Raw genomic sequence first — 19321 nt, forward strand, 5'->3', positions numbered from 1 at the left:
GCGGTTTTAAATTCCGACCGTCGTCGTAACGTTGCAAATAAAAATTATCGTCTATCCGCTAACGTAAAAGGAAAATCGTAATCGATCGAAACAAAGCTGCATGCGAGAGCGTCATTCCCATCGCTAGTCGGTGCTGGTGGAGCCTGCTGATAAAGAAGAGGCAGTGTCTGAGGGCAGGACAGAGAGGGAAAGCTGAGTCGAGGAGGAACGCGCACCGACCTGGACAACAGAGAAGAAGATACTTCCAGCTCTTCGCGCGAGTGAGAAAGAGGGGAATGAATCCTGAGGGTGCGAGAGGGATAAGAGCAAAGAGAGAAAGGGACGCGTCGATCGCGAGGCTAGCGAGAGTGAGTAGCGAGAGAGGAACGTTTGATGAAGAGAGAAAGAGAGAGAGAGAGAGGTGAAGAAAGGAGAGCGAGAAAGCCAACGATAGAAGGCTCGAGAAAGGGAGAGAGCGAAGGACGCGGAGGAATTAGAAGGATGGATTTCCCGAAGAGGGATAGAGAGGCACGAAGCGGAATTCTAAGAGGCCAGAGCAGGACGAGGACGTCGGTGAAGAGGGCACGATAGGGAACGGGACAGAATTTGGGTCCGAGAGACGCGCGGAGGCGGACTAGAGAGGGATGCAGTTATTTAGCACGAAAGAGAGCGAGAGGCGATGCTTCTGTGACGAAGATATCGGATAAACTTAGGGGTGACGAGCTACGTGCGAGGGGCCACGACACACAGGGAATTAAGGAACGCGAGAGAGAAAGGCTAAACGAGTGGATACGCGGCGGGAGGGAACGACGGTGTTCCTCAGGCTGGAAGGATGAAAGGGCGGAAAGAATGGTGGAGTGGCCGAATGAATTCTCTGATAAGTGGGCAACGACGGAGAAAACTTGTAGCGGAAATTGTCTTATTACTTTCTGTAACCATGGACGGTCGACTTTTGAACTATTCTGTACAAAGAATCGCTCGGTTCTATGGTTCCTATGGAATTCGTGAAAGGTATGTGTACATATACAAAAGGCTTTGTCTTGTCAAAAGGAACTCCATAAATGGTGCTGCGAATGGTGTCAAGCGACACGAGCGCCGTTGTTTTGAAAATCTTTTCACGCGCTGCCATTGGCTTCGGTGCTCGATCGCATAAGCGAGAGAGAAGGAAGGATCGAGAAATTGACAGAACCCGAAGAGCCAACAGGCCGCGTCAGTGTTTCCACGTTTTCGTCGAAGGCGAAAATGCATGAAACACTCGCGTTTATCTTGTTCGCAGGAGGAACAGATGTTTCGGTAAACCGAGACGAAACGGGGGAGAACGAAGATAGGGAAAAGAGCGGCGGCAAAGTGGACAAGGGATCCTGAGAGTGAAACGTGCACTTCGCTGGTAAATAGTACGTAAAAGTGCAACAGAGGAAGACCGACCGAAGACGAACGAAGAGAGACGATAACATTGGTGGAACGGTGTATAGGAAAATAAGAGAACGGAGTGAATACTCGTAGAGAGGGAGAGAGAGGGGGAGAGAATGGGTTGGTAGATGGAAACACGGGGATATGTGTGCGAGCGTTGTCGAAGCCTTGGTGCACCTCCGAGCGGAGGAGCCACCTGTAAGGACAATATAATCGACGTAGCGTGATCCACGAGAACTTCGCCTCGCGATCCTATCGTTGCGTAGATCTCTCGATCAGAATCGCACGCGATACGCCTCGCACGAAAAATTGGCGAAAACTTGCCGCTCTTTGGATCGTTCGGATGAGAACGAATTTCATTATATTCCTCCCTGTTCCTCTATTTTGTTGTCGGAAACTGTTCGACGTCGCCCTCGTAGATTTTGACACGCATAATCGTCGAGTTTATAGACGATTTCAACGTGCAAGGAGTTTCATTTGCGCGACAAGATGCGGCTCTTTTCGCTGTTCTCATTTGTAAGATGACGGAAGGACGCGATACGTATATTTTTGTTGGCGTTTCGCTCGAACGTCGCTGTATGACGACCAAAAAGGAATATTTCGATATAGCCAAGAGTAGAAAGGATGTGTGAGATTCAAAGAAACAGTTTTATCGTAAGCGAAGCTATTAAATGTACTTTATTGATCGTAAACGAAATGCAAAACGCTTAGGATAATAGCGAAGTATTCTCGGTTGAGCAAACTTTCACTCGATAGGCGGCAAGTATGATTTTTAATAGAATGTAGCGACTAGAAATGGGTTAGAATTAGGGTTGGGACTATACAGGTAGAAGAACGATCATGAACGACGTGGATGACCGGTCGTTGAAGAGGGCTCTCTCGAGTCGAAGGAGATTCGAGAATCGATAAAAGGAGGAGTTTCATGGCACAATGACCGTCATTCAGCAGCCGGCCGAGAGTTTAACGAACGACCGCGCGACTCCGTTTCTCTCGGTTGGCCTCCGGTCCTCGGCCGGCAGAGCGCGTCGTTGCGTAAACGCAATGTCGGAAAGGAATCGTAATGTGGAAAGGTCAGTGTCTTTCTTTCTCCGGTGACGTCGACAGGCCGGCACGAACGCGCCTCCAAAAATATCCGCCGTGGCGAAAACCATCGCGAACGTGCACCGAGCCGAGCCGACCGAGCAAACCGCGTTCTCCTTCCCCGCCTCGTCTACTCTTTCTCCTTCCCCGTCGAAGCTAGGATCGCGTTTTATCGTCCGCGAGAATTTACGCCGTCTCGGTCACTGGTCAGCGACGAGACGCGCGAAATCACAAGAAATCACGCGAACCACGCGAACAGTCGTTACGTTTCTACATCCAACTACTCGCAATCCTCGACTCGTTTCTTCGGACTCGAGTCGTTTTCGAGGTTGTCGTCGTGTAAGACGACATAAGCACGGCGACTCGTAAAACTGGAGTACGAAATGCATTAGTTCCGTCAGAACCGATCGATATCTCGGTTAACTCGAATTATGTGCAACAGTAGCCGCGCCTTCGCTCAACCAACAACCAACAAACCTTTCGTCGATGTTCCGTGTTTGTCGAAAAAGTTGTTGCATTCGATCTTAGATTTTAAACGATGCTCTATGCTCGCGCTATTTGCTGCGCGACAGTTTTCTCGGCTATGAAAAGGGCATTCCTTTATTCTGTATTGTTAAGAGCAAAGAGAGAAAGGGACGCGTCTGTCAGACGACTTCTTTGTTATTAGAAGGAAGAGAAATGGAAGTTTCGATCGATGCGAGTAATACGCGCATAACCCAATTGTCGAAGGTGTCAATCATACCTATTTAAGTCTTTTTTTCAAGTATCTACTTACATATGAATGACAGTGTATACGCAGGATTATACGTTTGCATACAATCGTAACGTCACCGTATCGTGTTCCATTTATTTCCATCGAGACCACTAAATGGCTTTGTGCCTGTTAAATAAATAAATAAATAAATAAATTATCTCTGGAAAAATTGAAAACGACCATAGAATTGGCTGGTTAACGTTGCATCAAACTGTGTATTACGCACACGTTCGGTATCGCTTGAGCGCGATGCAATTACCAGTCGCGAGCTGGTAAAAGGTTCGATCGACTATCGGGCATGATCGATATCGTGGGTGCGTGGCAGGTGTACGAAGGGAGGAAACCGTAGCTGCAGAGAGCTCGTGCGCAATCTCTCTGCGATCCGTTCTCAGCCACCATATACTTTGTAATTACCTCGTAAACAGGAGGAGGCGGTTGATCAGCGGTAAATTAATCGTCGATGTAAAACAAGAGCGTTCAAAGTCGCGGCTGCGTAGATTTATTGCTAACGAAGCGACCATGGCGATAGCAAATAGAGTAAGAGAGAAACTGGCAGTATTCGTTCGCAGCCGCACGAACAGCGGCGACGTTGCGTGCGCGCGTAAATTCAATCCTCGCTCGAACAGAGCGCCAACTTCGTTCCAGCGAGCATTCTTTTTCACGGCGAAACGTGAACTACCGCGCCTGCATGCGATACGATTGCTTTTGCAATAGCGTTCGCGTAACGCAGGTGCACGCACCGAGCCGAGAAGGTTTTCTGTTTCGCGAACTAATCAGGAATTCGCGTGCGCGCTCCAGCCACGCGTTAATGGAGCCACGACTTGGTCAGTTTGTTTCGCGGATTCGTTTCTTTTGGCTTCTGCTCTCGATTCGCGAAAGACTTTCATCCAGATTGCAGCAGCGTTTTTCGAGAATCGTAAAAGACTCTGGAGGAATCGTCGGAAGCTCGATGGGCGGGTGAGAAAGGCGTTCCGAGAAAGTGAAGCGTTTCGAGACACTTGGTCGGCTGTAATTGTAATCCTCCTGGTTCCTGCAATCTTTCCTTCGTTCCTCGCAAATCACCGAACCGACGAGGATGAACGAGTCGAGCGGCTCGTGGCACTGGCGGCCTTCCCAAACGTTGGGCCAATTGCCAATGTCTGACCCTGTAATTAGGTTTGCGCTGCTGTAATACCATTACCCCGTAACCGTGCAATTTCCCTGGTAGCCGTTCCCGACCTCCCGGACCCGTTCTTTCAACCTGATGTACGTATACACCGAACCACACTCTTCCCGATCGCCAACACTTGTAAGAATCGACATCTCGGAGACATCCTCTCGATACATAACGGTTTAGAATTTCTATTGATAACGTTTCTATTAAAGTAAGATATGAACTACCGTCTAAAGAAAACTAAAGCGTATTATGTTTCGAAGATTATATTATCAACGTGTTTTATCGAACCTTACACTTGTCAATTCTCGAAACGGCACTATCGGATTATACATGACGATTATGATTTACGATGTTCAATTTTATTTATCATATATAATCTCTGCGACAGAAATTGATAATAAACTTCGATGAAACTAGAAGTTCGAAAATTACGTAATCGAGCCTTAACTCGTTAATGGCGCAACGATACCAATTGAAAGTTTGGAACTCAGTCTTGCGACGTATGGACTGAAGTATGCTCGAAATTTGTGTTATTAGATCGTATCGAGAATCGTGTGCGAGTCAGCAAATATTTAAATTAGCATTGTTGAAACGTTTTTCAGTGGCGTTGCTGTGTCTTGCGGGGAGTGCAGCAGCAGCGGTACCAGCGATATCACGGAACCAGGTTCCCCGTGCAGCACGAGCAGCGACGAGGGGGTAGCGATACGTGGCGCGTCCGCCAGTCCACTTCCGTCCCTACCCAAGCTGGCGCCGTCCTCGCAGATCAGTACCAGGCCCCAGTGGCCCTGGACCCCGCCACTGGCAGCCACCGCGTGCTCGACCTACAAGAGGCTGAAAGGCGAGCCCGAAGCTGGCACCCTCCCGAGGTCCGGGGCCGCGGACCCGACCTTCCGAGGCACCATCAAATCTACCAGCAAGTCTAACGCCGCCCATCATCATCACGAGTCCCAGGGCAAGATCACCGAATACTTCAAAACTCAGATCAAACCTCAGCAACCTAAGGTAACGAGATCTGTTCTTTAAATTTTTTATCGTGTCCGATATCTGTAAGACAATTTCTGCGATATCCGATATCGAGAACCAACTGTCCTTGAAATACGCATAATGGAAGATTTTGGGCGTGAGCCATGTCTTCGATGAGAATGTGTTTCAACGTCCGATAGGGACGTACACTTGTCGAGCTCATTACGATACATAGTCTTGAAATTGTTAGAAAATTGGAGTCGAAGGTTTCGTCGTTAATCCGTGCGTGTTGCGATATGTGTCGATAGATCAAGAAGAACAGCGAAACCATGTCGGTGCTGGTTGCGAAGAGTTCGTCGGAATTTCGGAGGCCAGCGACGGTGCAAAGGAACAAAAGCGGACTAGCCAAGTATCTAGGTACTGTATCGCCAAACGGGAGAACGAACTCGAGCAACGATTGGGAAGTAAGATCTCTGACAATGTCTCCGCCACCTACGAAGAAACCACCGCCGGTGATCGTACCTAGGGCCAACGGTAAGATGGACAAGAAGTTGACGAAGCCGGTGCCCAGCCTACCCATCTCGAATGACGTACTGAAGAACATACCGAGCTGTAAAATCTCGTCCCTCAGGTAGGCCAATTGTACTCTTCCAAGCGTGCCGAATTTTTCGAGCAACGCTTAATCCTCTGTTCGTCTAGATCGTTGCGTATTTTGATACTCTTGGTATACGGTGCACGGTTCACAGAAAATAGTATCTCTCTTGTATTACTTGTCTGCAATCTTTTCATAGTGACCGTACGTACGTATCAGTTTCGGTTGTTTTCGTTAACGAGAGGATCCAGGCAACGAAGATAGAAGTAACGATGTTGCTTAACACAGTCTGAATTTTAAATATGTTGTTACGAAATAGGTTGACGTCGGAAGCAACTTCGAACGCGAAAAGTAGCTCGCCACCTTCGACCCCGGCTCCTGCTCTCAGCAGCGACGCCACGACTCTCGACTTCAAAGGTTGCATTCTGTCGAAGCCGCACGTGAACGAGAACAACAACCTGACGAACGGTTGCGGAAGCATCCTGGGCTCGCTGAGATCTCAAAGTAGCCAGGATCCATTAACGAGGTTGTCCGTTCCGGAGGACACCGACGATAGCAAGGAGAGACAGGTGAGTCCAGCGGACGAGGACGACGTGGAGGAAGAAGAGGAGGATTCGAGGAGCAGCGAATTGAAACCACCCCTATCGCCGATACTCTCTGCGCCGACCACCATACGATTTCCCGCCAGAGAACCGGAGAAAGACAGACAACAGGCCACGGATAGCGGAGTCTGTCGATGGGACAAGTGCGAGGAGAGCTTCGAATCGAGCGGAGAGCTACTCGAACATCTACAGGTACGACATTTTTATAATATCCCGCTATATAGGTGCCGGCTCGAATCAGGAAGAACATCCGCAGGCAGAGCGTTTTTATCCGATCGATCGGTTCCATGAGTAACTTGACCGTACACAGGAATTAGCGAAGCTCGTGTATCGCGTTTCGCACTTTTCTGTTACGTTGTCGTCACTCCGTGTACAGCACACGAAACGTCGAGTCCCAATTTTTTTTCTTTTTTGTTATTTTTCGTCCATGTTTTTTGTCGCGTAATCGATATTGCAATACCTACATGGCTACCGAGTATCCGCTGGATATAATTTCGTTGCAACATCGTGCGACACCGTGCCGTGCTACGGTCCTTGGCTCGGAAATGTTATTCATCGACAAACTGCTACGTTTCAGGTAGCGCACATCAACACGCAAACCGGAGGTGATAATTTCGTCTGCCAATGGCAAGGCTGCAAGGTGCAAGGGAGGAGTTCCTGTTCGCGAAGGTGGCTGGAACGACACGTGTTGTCTCACGGAGGCAACAAGCCCTTCCGGTGTATAGTCGACGGCTGTGGCAGCAGATTCAGCTCTCAGGTAATGCCTCGTATTCGATGGTTGCCGCAAGCATCGCCTTTTTCATTTGGACGACCAATGGAAGCGATCTCTTTCATACGCGAAGGATGTTGGTGAATTTCATTGTATCCTGTGCTCTTTCTCCTTTTCCATTCATGCGCTTCACGCCGTATTAATTATTTGCTTTTCATTGTGTTTCTGGCCAAAAAAAAAGCGATAGAAAAAGAGTCGATCGCAAACGTAAGCCCTTTCGTTGTATTTGTGTTCATCTGGTAAAAAACGTGATCCAAGGTAAGTCGATCATGAATGTACGTCGACTGGTTTGCTTCGACGATAAAAACTTGAAATTTGCTCGTGCTAAATAACTTGTTTCATTCTCGTCGTAGCAATGTGCCAACAAGAGAATCCTTGTTACGACGGATATTCGAAACTTTTCATTCATCTGTGTATCGACCATACATCGATCGTAAATATAAATATTTCGCCGTGTTTCTGCCTATCTGGCAAAAATGCGATCGAAGGTAGGTCGACCGTAAGTGTACCGCCGACTGGTTTACTTCGATGGTACAAAATTAAAATTTGCTTCGTGCGAGCTTCTTTCGTTCTTATAGCGTCGTCGCTACTAACATAATCGTTGTTGCGATCGACATTCACGCTTCGTTCGTCTCGAGACCAGATTGAAAATAAAAAGTCTCCACGAAGATCGTGGCATCGCCGTAAACTCGATGCTTTTTGTTTCCTCGGGTACTCTTATCGTTTCTAATCGTCGTCGATTGTTCTAACTTTGCCTTTCCTCCTGTGTATCAAGGAATCCCAGAACCTATTTCCGTCATCGTATACGGTGAATTTCATAATGTTAAATTTAAGCCGATTTCGAATATCGCGATGTGAAAACTAATGAAACTTGTTTTTCCTGTTTATCAAGCGTTCAACGATCAAACGTTCAAGTACAGATCAAGTGCAGATGCTGAGATGTTTTTTTTTCTATGTCGTTGTCACTCGATGTTGCTGACGTTGGGTAATGTATACTGTATCTAAACGAGGGACTACGTATTCGTTGCTGATCCTGAAAGCGGCGCGATCTCAATAATACCGTACTCCCTCTGGTTACCGATGTATGTAGAACGCAAGCGAATCTGTGCCGGTTAAGATCCAAAGAAAATATTTTTACGTAGACGCTTGGTTCGAGTTTCGATCTACTGATTTTCCATTAATTCACACCTCGGTCGATCAGTCTGTGTGTCTTGAAGAAATCTGTCTTCTTTTGTCTTAACCGTTACCACGCGTGTTCGTGCGTACGTACATGGTTGACGCTGTCTTCAAAAGGCGGGCACTTTCCAGGGACAGTTTTTAAAAACTGTTCACCCGCGGCAATCTCTGGTTGGATTTGTCTTTATCTTGCTTTCTCTTTCGTCTTTCGTCGTGTTGTGTTTCGTGAAACGAATCGTACTTTTCATTATTCTGGTTACCGACGTACCCAGATTTGTCTGTCTTTGCACGGTACGATCGGTCCTTCGTACTTGTACTTTCATCCCTTCATGAACATCGATCTCAAAGCACCTCTGCGATATCTCGAAAATTGAATTTACTTTTGGATACAAAATTTTTGAATAACCGAAGATGATCCTTCTCTATGGACCACGGGGACCACGCTTTCCCTGGGAAGTGGCCACGTTTTAGATTCTAATTGGCGAATCCTTTTACAGACCGCTCTCGAAAGGCACGTGAACGGACACTTTAATCAACCGGAAACCAGCAACAACAACGCCAGACGAAGCTGCGAGAGCGGAGGAAAACTGGTCAGAAGAAACGGGAAGAGACTTCGATACAGGCGACAACCTTGGTCAGGTAAACATCGTCTTTTACGTTTTCTCAGTCTTCGCGACTTTTTCTTTACGGTTTTCGTCACTGTTCGCTTTTTCGTCCACAGCGAGACTCTTCGATTACTTCGACTCCGGGGTGATGGAGGGTCTTCAGCACAGGTTACTTCAACTAGCAAAGTCGAGGACGCAAGGTCGTCTCGCGGAGACACCAGGAAATTCGATGGCCCTAACTAGTCAAGTACGTCGGATAGAAATAGACCGTCTTTGGCGATTCATCGACCAAATTATTTTTCAATTCAAATAATTCTATTTAAATAATTTTAATCGAATAATTTTTTTTTGTAGATATTAGCCCGAAGAGTAGAAATGGACGGAAAAACTAGAGTCCTGTTACGGTGGTATCCTCCAGACATGTAAGTAGTTTAGACGTTTCCTTCCGCTTATACACACTAACTATCATAAAGTATTATAATCCTTTTATTTTCCATTAGCGAGCCGGACGAATGGGTACTAGAGTCCGAAGTACAAAGCACGAAAAACGTCGAAATACGAAAAGTGGCGTCGTCTCACCCGGAAGAAGTAAGTTTGGCTCTATATTCGGCGGTAAACGGCGGTATGCCACCATTGACGCGAGTAAAGCAACGCCGGAAACCGGTCAAGAACTCGTGATAATGCCGATCGTGGTGTTCGAGAACAAGCGTAATGAAGTAGCGACGATTAAGCCAGAAAAAGAATATCGACGAGTCCTGTATCAGGACAGTTATGCTTTCTGGTCTGGAAAGATGGAGCCTGACGAGATTAATCGGAACCTGAACGTGTCGAGAAGAGGATCCGGGTAAGACGTCCTCTGACTGCAAGAGGAAACGCACGATATGAGTATAGATGGATATGCAAACGTGTCCATGTAAAAACGAACCGATGTCCGAGAAAGATACTGCATTATTATAGAACGAATCTGTGAATCTGTGAGCTCTATGAGCTTGTATCGCGAGCCAGAACAATAAAAAAGAGGGAGACGAATAACAGACAAACATTAAGAATGTAGCTAAGAGTACCCACAGGGGAAGGAAAGAGTAATACATTCTAATTTATATAGCCTAAATTGAAACGATCGTTAGGTGATATATTAGTAGTCGTGGATAGCGATGAAAGATATTCTTGTTGCCTATCGATACCAAATTTTGATGAAACGACGTTGGGGTCGATTCCTGCCACGAGTGCCTGTGATACAAAAGCGGTGACACTCGTCGGACTCGGAAGAGCTAGGTTTGGGCCTCAAAAGTGCCTCACCGTGGAAACGTTTTATATCGTTGACCGTCTTGCAAGACCAATGAAAAGACGGCGGAGTTGAATTAAAATGAAAAAATACAAAAAAAGGAAACAATAACGCAGGATGGAGACGAGAATTTTACTTACGACTCATGCGACGCATTAACCGTGCGAGAAAAAAGAAAAAAAAGAAAAAAAGTGAGGAGAAGTAGGAAGAAAAAAAAAATAATGCAAACTGTTAGACGTTAGTTAACGATTGTAAGGAGATAATCACTCTGGTGGCCTTAGGAATCAATTAATATCTAACAACCGGCCCCTTGGCACTTCCGGGCCCCGTTTAAGTACCCCGAGAGAAGTCAGAAGAAAAGAAAAAGGGATGTGAGGAAGGAAAACGTGAAACGCGGACCTCCTTCGACTTGCCCTCGACCCTCGACCAACTTTCAAAAGGAGATATATCTACCTCGATCTTCAGCTCGGTAGAAATTCGTACAGGCCGCTGTCGTGCGACATGGTGAAGATAAAAGAAGGAGGAGGAGAAGGAAGATAAAGAGGAAGAAGAGGGACGTAAAGGGGGCGTGTACGCGTGGGTGCTGGGTTATCGGATAACGAAATCTTGCGAAAAGACGACAACAGAAAGCAATAGCCAAGGAAAGAATGTAAATGGTCTCAACGGAGAATGAAAGAGGAGATTGTAATAAAAAATAAAGTCGACGCGAAAGTTAAAACGGCAAAACGTAGTCGGACGACTGATGAGCCAACGGGGTTTCTATCGAGACTTATCCACCTTTCCCCTTCGAAACAAAATATTGTACAAAATGAAATTAAAATAGGAAACAAACAAATAAAGCGAAATAAAAAAGAAGAAGGTCGAGGCCCGAGGCACGCTCGAGACATAGAAAGGACGAGTTTGACTCATTCTAGTGCCTAGAGCGTGTTCGACTTCTCGTGTACTTCGTCGTCGCCTATTTTTATCTTCCTGCTAAGTTACGTGCAGCATGCCAATGCGAACCTGTCGCTGCGTGGCGAGACAAAATCGAACAATCGTTTCTTTCCATTTTAATCCTCTCGTTCTTATCTTGCGGTCGCCGAGTCGGCACAAACAGAGAAAAAAGGGAAAGGAAAGAAAAGAAGGAGATAAACTAAAGCAGGAATGTCCGGATAATCGATCATTTTGATAACGACTATCGTTCACCGTTCGTGAAGTTATCGAGGACCGATCAGGTACTTTCTACGTACGTACTTTTTGAAACTTTCTCACTTCCAAGTTTTTACATCGTCGCAACGTTTTTCATCCGATTCGAACCGAAAAGGAGAGAACAAGAGAAAATGGCAAGGAAACACATTGGAGAAACGAGCCAAGACTTTGCGATCGACTGTACAGAGCCGTGGCAGAAGATATATCATGGAATTGCCAGTCGGAAATACCAGCGACAAAAGTATATGTATATCTCTGGAAAGAAAGCGGATAGAAGGAACCAGCTAATCGGCAGCGAGAGCGAATGCATCGTGCTGTACGACCGTAACGAAGAACTGTTACTACTCTGAATAGAGATAGAACACGATGGCTGTGTTACATTTCCCACAGAGTTACTAAAGGGTTGAGGGAGTAATATGAACGCGGATCTGCGAAAGAAAAATAAAGGAGGACTTATGGAACGAAGTGTGTCGGATCGCTATTTTCATAGGTGTAGATACGCCGAGATCGTAGAAATATATTTCTCGTATCGCGCGGAAGATGTCTGACATCGTGGGATGTGATGCCGCACATTGTACACATATATACATAATTGTAGAGAGTAAAGAGAATACTTGTAAATTAAGAGGAGTAACAAGTGGAGGGGTGAAAATTCGTGTCGACGACGTGTTGTGTAGCTAGTACGGAAAACAAAATGGAATCGAATGTAGAAAAATAAGCAAGACGTAAAGGCCTGTAAACGTTCGAAAAGACAACTGGAATGTAAGGGAGAAACTTGGGACACACACGGACAGAAGCACATCTACACACACCAGCTAAGAAACACTGCCAATACAATACGATTGTAATTAAGAACATTAGGCTAATTGGTCGATTTATTCTTACTATTATTATTACGATTAACTGTATAACCCGATAGATCTCTAGTTGCCGCGGATGCATAAGTGGCGTCCCGGTTGCTCCAGGCGCGTGCGCACGCGAATTTTCCACCGGACAAAATAGTTATTGACGCCCGTTAGTTTCCTTCGTAAAAGTATCGACGTATGTATATGTATATTGGGGAACGTTCGCGCGTGCCAGTAAACGGGACGATAGCGGATGAGCGTGTAAATAGTTAGTTGAAATTATCGATAAATCGCCTGGTGGTACGGGCCACCACTTCTATCCCGGGGATATTGAACTCGTCGAAAGGGCGAGGCGCAGCCTATCAGCTTGCGAATTTCAAACCAGAAAGAGATTCACCTTTTTGATCGGAATTCTCGTGGCGGGACACGCCTCGCGTGTTCAACGAGAAGAACGCCGCGGTGAATTACGAGAGGGTGGCTGGTCTGGCTCGTGGAAAATGGGAAACGATACGAGCTCGAAGAAAATGGAAACGCGTCACTGCCAAATATCGCGCACTGCCAGCCGTTTAAATACTGCGGTAGTCGTACACCCTTAGAGCCTTATTTCATTCGCGGAGCATCGTGCTTCTATCTTATTAGTTTCGAGTTTAGCGCGGATTATTGTTTCCTTTACGAGCTTAACCGGTCGCCCTCTAATCGTTTATACTTTGGATTCTCTGTTTTTTGTTTTTTTTTTTTTTTTCGAAACGTGCATCAAGAGAGCGTGTTTACTGCCAGTCTGACGACGACGATGGACGCGAAACCAAGGCACTGCCAGCGGAGCGTAAGACGGAGCAAATCTGAATCCCGTATAACGTATATGTATATAGGTATACAAGTATACAAGCGAGTCACCGTTGAACCTTATATAGAGACGCGGTCGATTGATGTCGTTTTGTTGCGCGACTTATTCTGTCCGTTTTCCTCTTTCATTTCTCGCCGACACGGTTTGTTTTCCTCGTTACCGTTAAACTTTTCATTTGTCCCCTATCGCTTTTGGCATCTCCCCGTCAGTGCCATACACGTGTACAACGTGTGCTGCTCGTTCCTTCTGATTTTTCGTCGTGTTCGTCCCGCGCTCGTCTTCTTCTTCGTGTTCATGTTTGTGTTCGTGTTTATTCGACTTATTTCGTGGCGTGATCGCGATTCGATCGTCGTTCCTCTCGCTCCACTCTCGTCGCGTTTAGATCTTTAGGGAAGGTAGCTCGATAACAAAAAAAAAGCTATTATCACGGGTGGGACCAATTTCTCTCGTGCGGGAACTCGTGTTCGTAATGTTTTCTTTTTTCTCTTAGGAATCGAGCATTACTTTTTTTTTTTTAGAGCATTGTCGTCAAGCATGTGGGAATGCGACGGACTGTATTTAGTCGTAAAGAAATATCGAATTATTGATTAGGTTTAGAAACGTCATCGTAACGTTGTTTAGGTAGAAATTACTAAGTTTACTTAATACGATTAGATGTAATTGTTCGGTTGCTTAGCGAGGGTGGATCAGCGGGAGAATCTTTCGGCCATTCGATCACGCTTGATCTCGTGGCAGTGAACCGTGACGGAAAATTTAGACCGATATCGGAATCTGACTTTTTTTCAAGCTGCCGCAATAAATTTGTTCAACTGTTTAGATTGTAATCGTCATAGTTCGCTTCGGAAAAGACTGTCCGCATTTAGTGTTTAGGGTCTAATTATCGTATAATTTTGTGGAACGGAAAGAAAAAAGAAAATCGGATAAGAAATTCAAAGCTGTGACTGACGGATTTTTTTTGTTTACTAGTTCTTTCAATGATTTACCGTAGCATAAATATTTTCGTTGTTTTCCATCGTCCATTAATTGGACTTAAGTGGCGCTAATTTGATCAAAAGATAAAAAAAAAACCCGCGATTTAGCGAGGAAAGTTATGTATCGCGAACTTAAAGGCGGTAAAACATCAAGACGGAAAGGGGGAAGGACATAACTGTTCACGTACCACCATGTTTGTCGTTCAAAAAATGATTTTCGTACATTTGTCTCTTTTTCATTTTTTTTTCTCCTTCTTTTCCTTCCTTCATGGGAAAGAAATTCATTCATTCATAGCCCTCCTCGTTTGACCTGTCCCCTTCTAATCCCATTTCTTTCGTATTTCTTTTCTTTTCTTTTTTATATCGAGTTTTTCTTCGCGCTAGCGATAGTAACTTTTACCCGCGCGATTCTACACATTAAACAGTAAATGTATATTTTAGCGGATCTTGTAAAGTTTTACATAAGATAATTAGATATCCATTAGTATTGGAAGCAAGAGTGACTCGGCCTGAAGAATAGCTACGAAGCACACCTTGTTCGTTTCAAAAAAGAGAATGTCTCAAAAGACGCGGTGTTCGTCGTCGATCGTAGCTGTTCTCCCGGTTTTGGATTTTGTACATGTGTATGAAAGATAAAGGAGAACAGAGTGATTGTGAGAGTGAATGAGAAAGAGAGAGAGAGTGAATGAGTGAGTGAGTGAGAAAGAGAGAGAGAGAGAGAGAGAGAGAGTACCCGGCTATAATTATAATAGATTGTTTAGCACTGTGTAAATAAGAGACACAATCGATTACACTTTGGGGCAAAAAAGACCATAGAGGAAAGAAACGATGGGCGAAAAAGAGTGAGAGAAAGGGAGGAAGTTAGAGAGGGGAAGAAGAATGCTGATAAACGTCTCGTATTTTTACAAAGAAGGTTATGCGAAATAATTTGAAACAAGAACGATAAGAGAGACGTATCGTAGGTGGATTTATTACATTTTCTTTTTCCTTATATTTGGTTACGTGGTATTAATCGATGTTTAAAATAAAAATCGCTAGCGGTCAATTCCTTTTCCTTTCTTTTACTTTTTTTTTTCTTCTAAAATAAGAAAACGGAACCAGAAAGATTAACGACGATTGCTCGGAGACAAAGACACGTGTTCGTTAAATGTATTATATCACTTATTCTTTTCCCATCGATTCGGCTGTCAAACTCGCATATATTTGAAGCATTAGACATAGTGGATAAGTTTGTAAAAAAAAAAAAAAAACGTATGTAATGCGTGAAATTGAACATAAATCTCCATTCCAATCGGTTTATCATTGACTAGCGCGATACGATTTAACCCTTGAGTACGATCTTCCACGTGAATCACGAACTTGTCGAACACCGCGTGAGTTTTCCTCGCACGTTTACGCGTCCATGCAATTTCGATAGGATTTTAACAGTCGCACAGATGAAAAAGCAATACGTATAATAGAAGCTACGAATAATCTCGCTATGGCAACTATCAACTTTTATGAATGGAACGTACTTAAGAGTTAAATCGAGTCACTTCGAACGCTGGTCGTGTCAGTGTTTCGGAACAGAAGCGAGCAACACGTCATCTAATTTGTCCTATCTATGCATCGACAACATATCGATTCAGAATTCTAGTCGTCGAGATCCTAAGGTAAACAAATTTTCTTTCGAAATTGCTGCATTCGAGAAAAACGGCGCGCCGAAATTCCGAAACGCTTGCACGACCGTGCGTTCATGTTTGATATTAGGACGAATTTCGCTGTGTTTCTCGATGAACAACGAGGAAAGGGTTCGGAGCCTCGTTCATCGTCGACGTGAGAAAGAAACGAAACGACGACTAGTTAAGGTAGAACTTGTCCGAACACGGCTTTCTAGTTTTCACGGCTCTCTCTGAAGCAGCGCTTGCAAACGCTAGAGCGAATCGCGCGTCCTTCATAAAAATACAGCTGGACATGGCTTGTAAATGTACAAAAAAAAAGATGATTACGAAAATAAAGTAATAGAATTAGAAAGATTAACGGGAAGAAAGGAAGAAGAACGACGTTTTACCAATGTAAATATGGATCATTGTCGCGTTTCGAAATTTTCGTCGAGCGCGCGGCTAGGGATAGCGTATTACGAATATAGTGTTTGCATTTATTATAAATTCTATGTAAAAATACGACGAGGAAGAATGATCGTTGGGAGAGATTGTTTCTTATAGACCATATCGGTATATCTAATATAGTATCGACGTTTCTTTTGTAAACCTTTCCATATCGTTTGTTCGCAACGAGCTACACCTATTCCCTATTTATCGTACACGAGGTTTAGGTACTCCTGGTATGCGCACGATCGTTCCACGTTGTTTCGTTCGGTTTCCCCTCTGTTGGACGCGTAACGCGCTTTTCGACGTTCGTCATGAGCGCTGCGATATTGCTTCGGTTAGAAGAAAAGGCTTGTCTCTTGTATAAAAGTAGAGGAATAATAGCGCATAGTTTCGATTAATACTTGAAATTCTAGGCTATGTAGAGAACGCGTGTGACGGTCTCGCCTGTCATCGTGCGTACAATAAAGGTAAAGAAAAAAAGGAGCAAAGAAAGAGTAAAGCGAAGAAATAGATGAGATAAACGTAGGCGTCATAATGTTTCAGTCGTGTGTCATTGATCGGTAGGGAACCGGGGATCGGCACCATCGAAATACAGTGTCTTTCAACATTGAAAACTGGAAAGCCCACTCTAATCGCTTTTACTTGATCGTTCATTGCGAGATATATCCGTGCGAAGAGCCGATCGTTTCTTTAGCGACCTAATTTTTCCACGATTCCGATGAAGTGGCAATAAATTGTCTGTAATTTGGCGGCGCTCCGGGAAATGGTATAGAGGCGCGATCGTAATCGCGAAAATATTTGCTGGATTTTATACGATGACAAAACTATCGTGACAACCAAGGACAATCAGTTGCCACTTCGTTGTATCAATTGTGTTTCCAGCATATACTATGTATAACGACAGTACGAAACACACGGGAAGGAAAAACAATCGAGGAAAACGAAGGAAAACGATAAACTATCGCTTCGCACTGCCAAACGGGGAAGAAAATTGGGAGCTCAACGTCTCGCGTTCGTTGCGTTGACCGATCCTGTCGAGCGATCGTCGAAAGCACCGCGGTGTTCATTGTAATCCACATAGTGGTACCCCAAGAGAATAAAATAAAAAAAAAATGAGAAATAATACGTGTAGGAGGTAATATACTTAGATAAAGCGCACGCGAAGATTTTTTAAACCCGTATTAAGCGCGAGAACAGAGAAGAAACTAAGCGTTGAACAGTGCTTTTGACTTTTTGGATACTTTCATGTACAAACACGAATGACGGTTTATAGCTCAAGGAAAACATTAAAGAGACAGATATTGTAAGAGAGTAATAATAATTTGACGGTTACGATATCGTAACACGGTGTACTTCTTTTACTATTTACCCGATCCGTGCTTCGTCCATTTTTCTTACATTTTCGAATGTTTCCTACGAGCATCTAACACATTTAACGGCGTATCTTTAGGCGAATCGATCGCTTTAATTAATTAATCGTTTCGCAGTGTAATACGAGGTGAAACTTGGACAAACCGTCAAGCGTAGGACTATAAATTTCATATCTTAAATGTCATCAACTACAAAAAGTTGAAAGTGTGTGTATTTTTTGTATTCGATGCCAAAAATGCAAGAAATCATGACGATAAAAAGATAATTACCTTTTTAATCATCAAGATTTATTTTTATTTTTAATTTTAAATCGTTCGTTCTAAATTCGCGATCGTCTTATTACAACCTTGAAGAATTAATTCGCGTTTTAACATCACCTCGCTTCACAGTTAATTTACCATCACCCGTGATGGATGTTTTTGAGCGCTGTAGACAATAGTTATCTTGCAAAAAGCGATTCACGATCGTTACATTGTTCTTTTCTTAATTTCCTAGCTCTAGAAGGTGCAAATTCACGCTCGCCAAAAATTACGCAACGGCGATACGTTTCGTAAGAAATTGGCACTCACATGCGAAACCAGCAAAGTTATCATGTATATTCCACGCAGAGAATATTTGCGTGAAATATTAACGTGGGTGCTTTATGGAAGCGTGGCTTCCGTTTCCGGCACAAACCACCCTGTCCACGCGCAATACGATATTCCCTCAGGTGGTGAAAATACAGGAAACCCGATCCTTATTTCAGGATCGACTCTCTTCTGGACAACCTGTTGGCTACGCTGAAACGACATCGAGTGTGTGCTGTCGACGAGAAATTCAATAAGCCGGCTCGCGTGCCCTTTCTAAAGACGAACGAAATTTGTGTCGATCGTGCGAGAGGAAAAAAATAATTAACCGATGACGGTGTCCGGTTACGCCGATTCCTATGCTCTTTTTCCTTCTTTAATTGACTCGCGAAGTCGCTAATTGCAGGTGAACGATGTTCGCGCGACAACGAGAACGATTAGTCGAACGAACAAACGAATCGACTGCATTACTCATTATGACTCGTTATGGTTCCGATTCGCGTTCTTGACGCCATAACGCTCCGTTAACTGTGAGCTTCTACCTAACAAGGAGCGTGAATTTCCAACGCGGCAATACGAGAAAAGTTAAGCGATTGCTACGAACAAAAGAGTTCCTCGAAATTCATAAAAGTCCTCCCATTCAAACGGAACGAGACGTGTTATTACAAGCATCGTCATTCCGCCATCGTACTAGGTCGTTAATTAGAAAGCTAGAATTAATTTCACGTTTTGTTTACGCCAAAATGGCCTGACTGTTTCTGTACAGTTACTCACTATTATTCTCCGATGAATTCCCGTAAGGAGAAAGCTCGTGACAAAGAAGTTGCTCCTGGTGAGGAGAGACCAGCGATCGTACTGTATGCATCGTTGGCCAACGAAACCAAGATCGGGGCAGGAAGGTGGCGAAAAAAGTAAGTAAGCCGGCCGGGAAAAACAGGCGCACCGGTAATCGGAAGACAAACGATTGTTGATTTACTCGGTCGACTTGGAAATACTGTTTACCAGCTGCCCGGTGAAAGAACGGGAAGGAGACCTGGAATGGTAATGGTAATGGTAATGGTAATGGTACCGGTGC

General features: G+C 44.6%; 1 protein-coding gene across 2 annotated transcripts in view; it reads left to right on the forward strand.

Moving 5' to 3' along the window:
* Positions 1 to 17652, forward strand: part of jing (AE binding protein 2 jing) — a 149218-nt gene extending 131566 nt beyond the window's left edge. Inside the window, exons 2-9 of one of the 2 annotated variants that reach the window (XM_033331804.2) lie at positions 4982 to 5381; positions 5651 to 5973; positions 6254 to 6728; positions 7114 to 7293; positions 8979 to 9120; positions 9203 to 9333; positions 9441 to 9508; positions 9587 to 17652. In XM_033331804.2, coding sequence (XP_033187695.2) covers positions 4982 to 5381; positions 5651 to 5973; positions 6254 to 6728; positions 7114 to 7293; positions 8979 to 9120; positions 9203 to 9333; positions 9441 to 9508; positions 9587 to 9764 — 1897 coding nt within the window. In that variant the 3' untranslated portion in view covers positions 9765 to 17652. Of the gene's footprint in view, positions 1 to 4981; positions 5382 to 5650; positions 5974 to 6253; positions 6729 to 7113; positions 8568 to 8978; positions 9121 to 9202; positions 9334 to 9440; positions 9509 to 9586 lie in introns of those variants that run through there. The other variant, XR_013058729.1, reaches the window with a different exon arrangement.
* Positions 17653 to 19321: the final 1669 nt, after the last annotated feature.

This window comes from Bombus vancouverensis, chromosome 6 (assembly GCF_051014615.1).
Source record: "Bombus vancouverensis nearcticus chromosome 6, iyBomVanc1_principal, whole genome shotgun sequence".
In the NCBI taxonomy this organism is placed as follows: domain Eukaryota; kingdom Metazoa; phylum Arthropoda; class Insecta; order Hymenoptera; family Apidae; genus Bombus; species Bombus vancouverensis.